General features: G+C 40.3%; 1 protein-coding gene across 1 annotated transcript; it reads right to left on the minus strand.

The window, feature by feature from the left end:
* Nucleotides 1-982: 982 nt before the first annotated feature.
* Nucleotides 983-13020, minus strand: LOC134815225 (NAD-dependent protein deacylase sirtuin-6-like). Its single transcript, XM_063823739.1, has 10 exons — nucleotides 12811-13020; nucleotides 12491-12652; nucleotides 12106-12267; nucleotides 10622-10787; nucleotides 4894-5000; nucleotides 4682-4747; nucleotides 3683-3849; nucleotides 3181-3355; nucleotides 2110-2279; nucleotides 983-1930 (listed from the first exon to the last, which is right to left on the minus strand). The coding sequence occupies exons 1-10, from the start codon at nucleotides 12985-12987 to the stop codon at nucleotides 1600-1602; spliced, it is 1683 nt and encodes a 560-aa protein (XP_063679809.1). The 5' UTR covers nucleotides 12988-13020; the 3' UTR covers nucleotides 983-1599.
* Between the last annotated feature and the right edge of the window lie 305 nt (nucleotides 13021-13325).

The following is a 13325-nucleotide window of genomic DNA, read 5'->3' on the forward strand; positions in this document are numbered from 1 at the left end:
ATAGCTTGTGTATCAGTATTTCTTTTTTTGTTGCTACTTATCAGATCTTTAAGATGTTCATTTATGTTCTATTTTTGATTTGAATAAAGTTATATAATAAAAATATCACTAGTTAGTAGTTACCACTAGTTACCACTATCTATTTTAGATAAATATTGATATTTGTGAGCTTGGGCCCAAACTCGCCTATACCAGGGGGATTAAGGCCAGAGGGGGGGGGGGGGGGGTAAGGGGTCAAAAACATCGACCAAAATATTATTTTCTAAATCAATATAATTTTTTCCCTACTCTTGCCGAAGGCAAAAAGATCGTAAGATGATCAAACAATATGACTATGAGTCCTGAACGCACGTATATTTCAGAATCGGGCTGTTTGAAAATGTATCCATTTTTACTGAGAGGCTTATTCCTTTTGCATTTATCGGTTCCGTAATCCGTTCATGAATTGATAAACATAGTATTTTCTGTATTAATCAGTGTTTTTAAAGTCAATAAAAATCGGTCAATAAGTATACAGTATTTTTTACCTCATGGAAAAATACGTCAAAATATGATTTTGAAGTCTAAGGTCTTTATTTCAGGCGCAGTGCGCACTACCTTTAACCATTTACATTTTACATCAAACTCCTAGAGTGTAAAATTTCGTACACAAATTTTAAATTTAAATTTTAGAGCCATTTTAAATCCAAGATTAGAAATCGGCATTTTCATCTAGCTCCAACTGGACACTGAAACAATTTCAAGTCTAACGCGATTTTGTCGCAGAATTATGAGCTTCCGTGCTGTGACTTGATTATTTCGGCGAGTTTTCCATTAAGCAGATGGTTAATAGTTAATAGTGCTATGTTTACAGTATGTACTGAAGGGGGTATCCTAGGAAGTTTTCTGAACTTTTAACCTAGGTACCTCTCCTCATTTAACCGGAACCCTCAATCACGTTTCCTATCATTCGGCTGAGTCGACCGAGGAGATCGCAATGTATAAAAAAGGACACATATTTAGTGATATTTAGACCGGAACAGCGGAACAGTAATATCAAATGTAAGTTCACTGTTCAGCATACAATTACATACAGCTAATATACAGTTACAAATTTCACATAAATCTACCCATACTGTTGATTATGTAATACTAATATTAATAATGAATAAAAACCTTAAACTTTCAAAACTCGTGAAATGGTTTCAGAAAAGCGTAAAATATAACCTGTTAACAAGTGATCTCAAAATACGTATATTTGATGCTTATAATAGTTATTGGGTTATTAATTATCAATAAATATTCTACAATCTACATATCACACAATATTTCTACATATCACACAATATCTCTACATATCACACAATATCTCTTACTCTACATATCACACAATATCTCTTGATTACAAATTTTAAATTTAAATGCTAGAGCAAACAAGCAATAGCCACGGTATCTACACATAGGCGGCATGTAAGTGCAGTAATATTAGTAAATAGTGCGATTCCGCACCTGGAATCGCAACCTTTTATGTGTGGCTAATTTCGAGAGAAAAAAAAACAGCAATCAAGCTGAAAAATTCGCAAAATTATCATCTTTATTGAAACTACTCTAAACGGGAAATCATAATTTAATCTTAATCCGTTTACTTGATCTCCGTTTCTGTTTTCCTCCCTCAGGAGAAATAGCTCTCTTACTGACTGATCCACCTTCCTGAGATGATATCTCTTCATCCTTGCCAGGTGACATCTTCTTTTCCCTTCCACCCCTTACTTTATAGTTAGCTGTCTTGTTAGAGCCGCTAGGTTTACTAGATGAAGCTTGATTACTGCTAACATTGGTTGAGGTGGTAGGGGAGATTGGGTCGGGTTTGTGACGTTGAGTGTCGTATATCTTCAACCTCAGATCACGTTCTCCTTCCCACCGGATCAGATCGTTTGTGTTTAGTAACAGGCTGGGGGGGGGGGTGTTACACTTTGTGTGGGTGTGTCAATTTCGGGTCTTATTAGTGATACTGGTATTATATTGAAACCCGGTCTAACAGTTTCTGACAAGTAAATTACAAAGGTTAGTTTTATAAGTTTTAGTTTTATAAGGATAAAATGCGGTACTTTTTTGTTTTTTAATATCTACCTCATCACGCACTTCATCAGAACATCACAGTCTATATAAACCCTGGATCCTGTTCTGGCACCCTCACCATTCTTTCGGTCGCAAATAGAGTCGAACTCAGTCTTCTGACGGTTACAAATCAGCAGACCTGCTCCTTTGTTCCGTGTCACCAAACTATTTGCTGGAGTTACCTGGAGAACAGGGTTAGGGTACTGCATAGCATCTACATCAGCTTACAGTATATCTACATCAGCTTACAGTACATCTACATCAGCTTACCCGTCAAATAATCCCATAACCCTCTCCTTACTGGGCCAATTATAACCCTCTCCCCTCTCAACGTCAATTGAAGTATTAGTCCATCATCCCCTCCCCCAAATATTAATAATAACCGCACAACAAACTTACTCCCCCAAATATTAATAATAACCGCACAACAAACTTACTCCCCCAAATATTAATAATAACCGCACAACAAACTTACTCCCCCAAATATTAATAATAACCGCACAACAAACTTACTCCTCCAAATATTAATAATAATCGCACAACAAACTTACTCCCCCAAATATTAATAATAACCGCACAACAAACTTACTCCTCCAAATATTAATAATAATCGCACAACAAACTTACTCCCCCAAATATTAATAATAACCGCACAACAAACTTACTCCCCCAAATATTAATAATAACCGCACAACAAACTTACTCCCCCAAATATTAATAATAACCGCACAACAAACTTACTCCTCCAAATATTAATAATAACCGCACAACAAACTTACTCCCCCAAATACTAATAATAATCGCACAACAAACTTACTCCCCCAAATATTAATAATAACCGCACAACAAACCTACTCCTCCAAATATTAATAATAATCGCACAACAAACTTACTCCCCCAAATATTAATAATAACCGCACAACAAACTTACTCCCCCAAATATTAATAATAATCGCACAACAAACTTACTCCCCCAAATATTAATAATAATCGCACAACAAACTTACTCCCCCAAATATTAATAATAACCGCACAACAAACTTACTCCCCTAAATATTAATAATAACCGCACAACAAACTTACGGCCATAGTGGTCCCAAGAGAGATGACGAGATCAGCTTTGCCAGCATGTTCCTCTGCCCTGTCCATGATATCCTGCTCCAAGTTGTCTCCGAAGTTAATAATGGTGTCTAGAAGGTATCCCTTACACTTAGCACATCTTCTACTAGTTCGGTGGCAGAGTCCACAACTTTTACACCTGTTCATTTTACGAACGGAGATTAATATAATTTTATTTGTACAATAACAGACATATACTGATAGAAGTCCCCTGACAGGGTATAACCGATTTTATGCAGGACCCTCATTTTATTTGGATTTTTGGCCCTGCCTGAAAATGTATCTTTACATTTTCTTTTAAAAAAATACAAGACCGAGACTATTCATGTGTATGGAACAGTCCGGTAACCTGTAATTGTTTCATACCAGGCACAATTTTGTGAGGGTCCCAAAGGCTAGGTGATTTGCAAAAATATTTTTGACAGTCTCAGGATTCCAATATAACAGGAATGTTCACAACAGTTACCTGACAGCATATTTAGGAAGTTTGATATCGCTCTTCCCGTAATCCTCCATATCGTCAAAATACTGTCCAGCTACGTCATCAAGCGTGTAAAAGTCACGTGCATACCTCGTGCCACACTTTTCACAGTACTCTTCGAACACGTTTCCGTGTAGCTCCGATATACTTCCCTGCAAATAAAGGACTTGCGAATACTGAATATACATTGATCCAAGTATAGTATCCACTATCCACCTCGCTGAACTTCGAAGAGTTGTAACATAACTAGTTATTTATTCAAATCTTTTCATCTTATGACAATTCTTTTTCTGCCTGTTTTTTATTCAGAATCTAACTTAACACAGGAAGAAATTCTAATCGCTCCTAGCTAGTTTTGCTACACACACATACAGTGTGCAGTGTGGTGTCATGTGTCGCCTTTTTCTCGCGCGCGCGTTCGTTTGGACACACTGAACAATTTAGCAAAGGTTTCAGAATGCTAAATTAACATTGCGCGCTACAAATAAAGATTGAGAATATGGAAATATGTGACTGAATTGCCAGATAAGAAGTTACCATGAATCTTGTAGCCAAAGTTGAAAGTTGTAGTCATTTCAGCGCGCTAGACGTACGTAACAATATTTATCAGTCAATATTATTTTAGTCTGGATTTGACCTTGATTTTAGCTATTTTGGGATGGGCGTGGCCCTTGGGACTGGGGAGCTTGGCCGGAGTGGGTCAAGAGGTCGTTTTTTCTGTCGAGGCTAGTGACATGTACTCCTTATTTAACCACCAAAACCAAATGTTGACCCTACCCGGCAACATTTAAAATAGGTACAGGGGTGAAAAATGGCTACAAAAATCAAGGAAACGTGCTCTCAATTGCAATAGATATTTACAAGCTCACTTCGAATAGATCGTTAAAATGAGTCGATCGCGATATTATATCATACAATCTACAATCTCTATCTCACATTATAAAGATATTCAATAACGACAGGTTACTTAACAAAGCTTCTTACTGTTGGTACTCCGCTCAGTTTGTGGAGTCCATCTCCGTTTTGGCTGATGATATACTTGACGAAGCCCTAGAAATTAATATTAATCACGTCTACTACTGAGCTACAGAAAAATTTGTGATAATTTCAAAAATTTGTAGAAAATATAAATCAAAAGCATGAACAAGGTGACGCAAATCTTTACATTAATTATTACATTAATATTCACTAAGAACCTGATCAAGAAGGATTTTCAGGGCCTCGTGAGTGTAAGTAGGTCGGAGGGTCTCGTAGTCCACACCAACATCAGGTATTGCGGGATCTTCCTTCTTTGTTAACGACACTGTAAACCAGTTTGTTATTGGAAATTTAAATAACTTTAACAGTTTATAAACTTCTGTTGTCTTAGTTGTAACTTAGTATAATTAAGTTAGTAGGTAACTGTATTATATATCATAAGTTACGTTGAATTTTATAACTTATAGTTCTGCTCAGATATGTTTGGGTCAGTAACTCTGATAAAAACTGAGAAGAAGTGCTGACTTCAGTTATTGCATGTTAAGGCTGTTGTTTTGTGGTAAATGTGTAATGATAATGAGTGACTTGCGTATAAACTATTAACAAATATACTGCAAAGCAGAAAAGATTCCAGAAACTGAACAATCTGTTTAAAAACCACCACGATGTTTATTAATTTGGTCTTAATATTATGTTCCGACAGCTTTAGTCGGTGGTCCAGTTTTGCAGCCCCCTCCAGACTCCAGATCTATAGAATCATCCTATTATAAGAGTTGGGATCACGTGACTATGTTAAAACTCACGCACTCTCGCGATACCCATCCTATATAGCGACTATAATCGATCATTTTCTGATACCTGATAGTCGATCAGGTGTTGTGCTGTCACCTTCTTTCGCAAAAATCTACCATTTCTCGACAGGTTATCGGCTATTTGTACAGCCAGAATTGATACCTTGATATAGAGCTTATAGTTATAAATTGATAAGTATATTTAGAACTTATAAACATTTATGGGGTCGTACATATATAACGTAATCACTGAAGGGGGAGGGGGTTTCTTAGTGATTAAGCTAGTGTAATTTTGACACAATAGCTATGCATAAAACTGATCACGGAGGGGGGAGGGGTTAAAAATTGGCCAAAAAGTGACTACATATATATGAACGGTCCCTTATGAACTATTTATTTAACATTAGTACTTGCAGCTGGCACATGATGGGACAATCCACCCATTGGACCATTCAAAAAGATTGTACTTCAAAAGTTCGAACTATTTACAAATCGGTATTGATGTCAGAAAAAGCTGAAAATCTCGGAAGCGATGCAACAGCTGCATGACTTTAGAATTGCTGTGCTCTATTCGCGATAGTTTTTCTTTTAACTCTGTTTTTTTTTTTCAAACTCAAATTCCGTGACGACTGACGATCACCAATGTTTCGTGAACGAAATTCGAGGAAATATATCAAGCAACCTCTTTCATGCACTTACCAAAAACAACACCTGCAGCTCACTATATCCCACATTGTCCCCCCCCCTCCCACAATGTCCCCCCCACAATGTCCCCCCCTCCTAAATGAACCTTGTCAAACTTCCTCAGACTCCCGGTTTAGTATAACACAGATCTCATTGGCTAGCTGTTTTGAATTAGCAGACCTGTTACCCGCACTAACTATTTCTCTCTCTAAACGTAACTTGTTAAGCCTCACAGGTGGGGATTCCTCTCTCAACATCACCTGTATTGCACAATATGTGGGCCATCAGCAGCTGCAACGGTTTTCAACTCCTAATTATTGTTTGAAATATTTTCTTCACTGGTTCCCATTTTCTAACAGCTCATAAAATTTAAAGCAGTCACAATGTCCCCCCCCCACAATGCCCCCCCACAATGTCCCCCCGCCCCCCCCTCCCCCCCCCCCCCCCCACAATGTCCCCCCCCCCCCCACAATGTCCCCCCCCCCACAATGCCCCCCCCCCCATAATGTCCCCCCCACAATGCCCCCCCCCCCCCCCACAATGTCCCCCCCACCACAATGCCCCCCCACAATGTCCCCCCCACAATGTCCCCCCTCCTAAATGAACCTTGTCAAACTTCCTCAGACTCCCGGTTTAGTATAACACAGATCTCATTGGCTAGCTGTTTTGAATTAGCAGACCTGTTACCCGCACTAACTATTTCTCTCTCTAAACGTAACTTGTTAAGCCTCACAGGTGGGGATACTTCTCTCAAGATCACCTGTATTGCACAATATGTGGGCCATCAGCAGCTGCAACGGTTTTCAACTCCTAATTATTGTTTGAAATATTTTCTTCACTGGTTCCCATTTTCTAACAGCTCATAAAATTTAAAGCAGTCATTATCTCGTTTTAATTTTGCATGATTGAGAACGTAGGGTGCTTTTATTTGAAACATAATATAATAAATAGCAAAGTTAAGTTAAAGGAACCCTCCCCCTATAGAATGACAGAGGTGTACAACACAACAGCAGACCACACCATAGGAATAGCACTGTGCATCGTCTCCGTCCTGGGCACCACCCTCAACACTCTCAGCTTCCTCTACTTCTCCAGTCTCCACACTCGCAACACCACTGCTCAGTTCTTTAGAACTCTCTACATGGTCATCACCTGCAACGACTTCCTCATCTGCGCCGCACTCTTCCCCAACATAGACGCAGCATTTGCAGAGGAGCGCGCTGGCTTACTCTCCAAACACCCCCGGTTCTGTAGCACCTGGGTGATGGTTATGTGGGTCCTTCCTCAGATGTCCATATTCCTAGTTGGTCTGCTTAGTGTCTCCAGACTTGTTGTTCTCAAGTACCCCACCAAACAGTTTAACCCCCGACTCGCCTGTTTACTGCCTGCACTCTGCATGGTTGTTATCTTATCAGTTTCAGGCAGTTTGAGGGTGTCCGGGATAATGTTCCCGAACTATTTCCTAGAATGGCTCTGCTGTGTCCCGTCTTGTTTCCCCGCTACAAGCAACGACTCTGACATTGTGACACCAGGACAAGTCTGGAAAGGTATTATCATTGCTATCCCTTACAACGTGATCCCCGGTCTCTCCATCCTCCCTATCAGTGTTTCCTTCATCCTCTCCCTCATGTCTCTCAAGAGATCCACTGTGGTGTCCGCCAGCATCAACAGCTCTTCTAAGCGGCAGCGTGAAGCAGCCGTAACTGTCATCATTGTCACCTCACTCTATATCCTGTTCAACATTCCATACGCTGCATTCCTCACCTTCATCCTCAGTGGACTCTCAGAACCGCTCCCTCCTGATACCAATATTGGAGACTTCGTCAAGGACAGGATCACTCAGTCAACGGGGAGGACGTTTGTGGATAAATACCTGGCAGTGATAGTTTACATCGTGAACCCCAGCGTGAACAGTCTGGTGAACCCTTTGATCTACTTTTGGAGGATAAAGAGTTTCCACTCGAGTGTAATGTCATTACACGTGTGTAGGACTGTACGGAAGGTGCAACCCCACCAAACCCACAACACTGACACTAGAGACACTGTAGTTTAGTTGGTGTTTAAATATTTTATTGTAGATTATTATAATAGTGACCTAAATTATTAATCTGTAAATTGTTATAACATTTGCCATTCAGGCATTTATTAAGGAGTAATTGTGAACGATTTCAATTGTAATTAATTGAATAACAAGTGGAGGCTGGACCATGCTAACTCTACACATTAGCAGCAACATCTGCAGCAACATCTGCAGTCTGTACTCTGTAACACATTCTTCTACGGTGCTGAATACAGGCTATGAGGACCAAGGGGGGGGGGGGGGGGCGTTCTGGTCGTCCCAGTTGGGCGGTCCCAGCTTAATCCCGGTCCAGACCAAAAAATTGGTCCCGGTCGAGCCTTGGTAATATTACGATAGATAATATATCCGAGAGACCACATTTGAATCGTTCAATAGTTTGATCCAGCAATTTACTACGCTACAATTAATGGCAAATTATGCTAATCGTAACTAATTGCATCCAATATACCATACATACCATTCAATTTCATAACATTTGCGGTCATATGATCTGGTAACACGAACACCCAAAACCAATTGGTCAGTCAACTATAGATGGTATATGACATATTGATGTGCTCGAAGTTTGATTTGGGGTACACTCGACTTAGGGCGGCTTCAGCGTCCGAACAGAAATAGTCTTCTTCCAAATCTGCCTATCCAGCATGAGTTTGTTAATCTCTTTGCTGTCGTCAAGCCCCGTGTCCTTCCGAAGGATGTCAATGTATGTGAGATGTGGTCTTCCCCTTCGACGATGTCCTTGAAGGGGTTCCCAGAAGAGAAGTTGATGACCTAATAGTTCTTCATGTCTCGCTAAATGACCTGCGAGTCTCATCCTCCGTGCAGCTATCTTATCAGATGCTCTGATGAGGTGTCCATACACCTTGGCGTTAGTCTGCCGCTCTTTCCAGTCAATGTTCAGTGCCATCCTCAGCATTCTCGTATAACATCCATCAATACGTTTTGCGAGGGTCTGGCTGACAGTCCATGTTTCAGAGCCATATAGAAGGATGGACTCGACTGTAGCCAGGAACAGTCGTATCTTGAGATCTCTACGCATATCCGACTTCCATACAAGCTTCATCTGGTGACACGCTCCCCATGCCTTAGCTTTCCTCACTTCGAAGTCCTTCTCCGAACTCTTCATTCTACTACCCAAATATACGAAGTCATCGACTTTCTCAATGTTCTTCCCACTCCCAGCAACCAGAGTCGGGTTATCATCATCTCTTATGTTGATTCCCATGTACTTAGTTTTCCCCTCGTTGAGGTGGAGTCCAACTGAGTTGGCCGCCAGTTCCAGACTCCTGAGGAAATCTTGTGCCTCCGCAACAATATCTGTTATAAGAGCAAGGTCGTCAGCAAAGTCCGCATCAGTGACCTTGACTGCCGGATAGCGACGGCTTCTTCTAGGGTGTAGAGTAAACCCAAAGTCCCTTCCCTCTAGGGACACCCTCATAATGTAGTCAATTACGATTATGAATAGGTAGGGCGCCAAAGTGTCTCCCTGCATCACTCCTGCTAGAATGAAGAATGCTTCACTCAGACCATCCTCGGTAATCACACGAGCAAATGTATCTGCATACATTCTTTGTATCAAGCCTACAATCTCCTTGGGAATTCCATATGCCAGGAGGATCTTCATGAGGAGTCCACGGTGCACGCTGTCGAATGCCTTCTTGAAATCAATGAAGAGCATTACCGCGGTCAGATCTTTATCCCGGGCTCCCTCAAATACCCTTCTTAGGCCAAGAATATGACTAGTTGTTGACCTACTCTCTCTGAATCCGTTCTGATTGATCCTTAAGATGTCTTCCATGGCAGGTTTGATCCTGTTCAGTATCATCTTATTGAGAGTCTTACTCACTATAGATGTCAGTGCAATACCTCTATAGTTATCTACTTTGGGGTACAGTACTTGAGTATCTGGCAGCACACTGCACTGTAGGAGAGTGCTGACAATTATAAACAGGAAGTTAGAGCAAGCTTAACAGTTCAGCCCCTATTAACCAACAATGCATCTCTCATTACTAGTAATGGGTGCTCTCATGTACTGTCCCGAAAGTGTGTGTATGTGTGTGTGTGTGGATCTGTACAATGATGTGATACTGATAGAGCACAAGATAGATACACATAGTATTATAAGGGGGGGGGGGGGGCTCTGGATACAGGCGTTAACATGTAGTTTGCCACTTACCAGTGCAATGTAATGTACTTGGTATCATGTACTAGGTATTAGGTATCATGCATAAAACACACTAAATTATTATAAAGAAACATATCACTGAAATAAGTTTCAACCCAAATAAGCAGACAGAAGCAGTTTGTACGAATAAATACAAAATTACTACAAAATAAAGATTTAAAGTTTCCAAAACAATACCAACGAAAATGAATTGAAAACCAACTCACAGTCGCTGATGAAGTCGTTGAGATCATTACTGGTCCACTTGCCAGCCTTGCCCCGGAAATCACCAATACCCGCTGCTGTAGATATCCCAGCTCCAGTGAACACGATGCAGTGACGCGCACTCTTTATTAACCGAGCTATCCTGATCGCTTCCCATCCCACTACCACCTGCCATATTGTATGAGTCACGTGTTTCACAGGTCAGGTTATGATGTCATAACACGTGAAATGACGTCATAACACGTCATACCACCTGCCATATTGTATGAGTCACGTGTTTCACATGTTTTACCTGGTTACCTGGTTAGTTACCTGGTTAGTGGTTACCTGGTTAGTTACCTGGTTACCTGGTTAGTTACCTGGTTAGTTACCTGGTTATCTGGTTAGTTACCTGGTTACCTGGTTACCTGGTTACCTGGTTACCTGGTTAGTTACCTGGTTAGTTACCTGGTTACCTGGTTAGTTACCTGGTTACTTGGTTAGTTACCTGGTTACTTGGTTAGTTACCTGGTTACCTGGTTAGTTACCTGGTTAGTTACCTGGTTACCTGGTTACCTGGTTAGTTACCTGGTTACCTGGTTACCTGGTTACCTGGTTACCTGGTTACCCGGTTACCTGGTTACCTGGTTACCTGGTTACCTGGTTACCTGGTTACCTGGTTAGTTACCAGGTTACCTGATAACCTGGTTAGTTACCTGGTTACCTGGTTAGTTACCTGGTTAGTTACCTGGTTAGTTACCTGGTTACCTGGTTACCTGGTTAGTTACCTGGTTACCTGGTTAGTTACCTGGTTACTTGGTTAGTTACCTGGTTACCTGGTTAGTTACCTGGTTACCTGGTTACCTGGTTACCTGGTTACCTGGTTACCTGGTTAGTTACCTGGTTACCTGGTTACCTGGTTACCTGGTTACCTGGTTACCTGGTTACCTGGTTACCTGGTTACCTGGTTACCTGGTTACCTGGTTACCTGGTTAGTTACCAGGTTACCTGATAACCTGGTTAGTTACCTGGTTACCTGGTTAGTTACCTGGTTAGTTACCTGGTTAGTTACCTGGTTACCTGGTTACCTGGTTAGTTACCTGGTTACCTGGTTAGTTACCTGGTTACTTGGTTAGTTACCTGGTTACCTGGTTAGTTACCTGGTTACCACCTGCCATATTGTATGAGTCACGTGTTTCACAGGTTTTAGATGTTGGGTCAGCAGATAAGATTATAAACCTCAGGAAAGAGATTGATTTTACAGTTTCAAATATGTCTGGCATGGTACTTGCATAAGAAAATTTTTCCGTGTAGATGAAATATATCATAAATTAATAATATATAATATACACATACAAATTATTAAAATGTTCCAATCGAATTTCTTGCTGAAAGCTGAATGCTTAGATTTTATCACATACTAAATATAATGATAAAGTTTACAAATAGGATTAGAAGACAGAGTAGTATATATATATAATGTAATATTGCACATTTGATAACTAACCATTGGGTCGTAAAATTCAGCAGCACCAGAGACTTCTTTAAGAATACTGCGCTCAACACTTTCGAACTTAGGTTGTTCAGTTACAGCCTTGTCTGCTGAATTAGATGTCTTGGAATTCCTGGAAGTCCTGACATACCGTCGCCCTCCACGCTGCTTTATTGACTGTAAAAAGTTTTTATTTTATATATTTCGACTTAATGCTATTTAATTTCCTCTGTAACACAAAGACAATAAATAGAGACGAAATGACTCATTGATATAATCAAAATAAAGTTTTGTAGATACAGTGGGGTTCAATGATGTTAAATTCAAAGATTTCGCTTAAGATACACATAATGCCAAAATTATTTGCTTAAGAAAGATATTATGATTATTAAAAACTCACACCAAGAACGTTTTTCCAGCAGCTGCTGTGAAGCTTAGCAACACCATGACCATCGTAGCTCAGAACAAACTTCCCAGAGTTGATAGTAGTTGGGATTGCTATCTCCACTCGCTGCTTCTCTCCAGTGATCGGCTGACCACAAAAACTACATGTACCAAATACCTGGTCAGTGCCATACAGTTTATTATAAATACGTATAAGTACTGCAATAGCTCTTTATATTAGTACTAAAGAATTAAGAAATAGAAAATAAACATTTGAGAAATTTTACTTGTTTTGGGAAGAATGAGAAACAAACTGGCGAGTTTATCTTGTCAAACCTTTGTTTTTGTTTTTGCGGCAGTAGATCTTAACTTTTTTTCCATCAGAGTGAGACAAATCCCGTTTTCAGTCTCACTGCTTGACCCTCCACTGTCATAATTCTTGGGCATACCACCACGAAATGGTGAAGAGGCCATCCTATCGGTAAGTTGTAATGTTTTACTGCTAACTGTCATAGGTTCAGCCTTACTATGAGGGCTGCAGTTCCATAAGATTATATCTCCACCAAAAGCACAATTTGATATGTATAAAATATTTCTCAACACGTTGACAAAAGCTACTCGAGCTAATGGGGACGCATTGTGAAAGCCACCGTAAGGAATGCTTACTGTCGACGACGACCAATCAAAAGACTTTGTAGACATGTGTGATGATGTGATCTTATAACTTTTACTTTACACTAAAAGGGGGGAGACCCGAGAAAGACAGGGAATAACTGGTATTAATTTGTATTCTGTTCCCAGATTAATTCAAGCTCCAGATCTCAAACACGTCATATAACGCCATGTTGGCT

This window comes from Bolinopsis microptera, chromosome 5 (genome assembly GCF_026151205.1).
Source record: "Bolinopsis microptera isolate Bmic1 chromosome 5, MBARI_Bmic_1.0, whole genome shotgun sequence".
Lineage (NCBI taxonomy): Eukaryota > Metazoa > Ctenophora > Tentaculata > Lobata > Bolinopsidae > Bolinopsis > Bolinopsis microptera.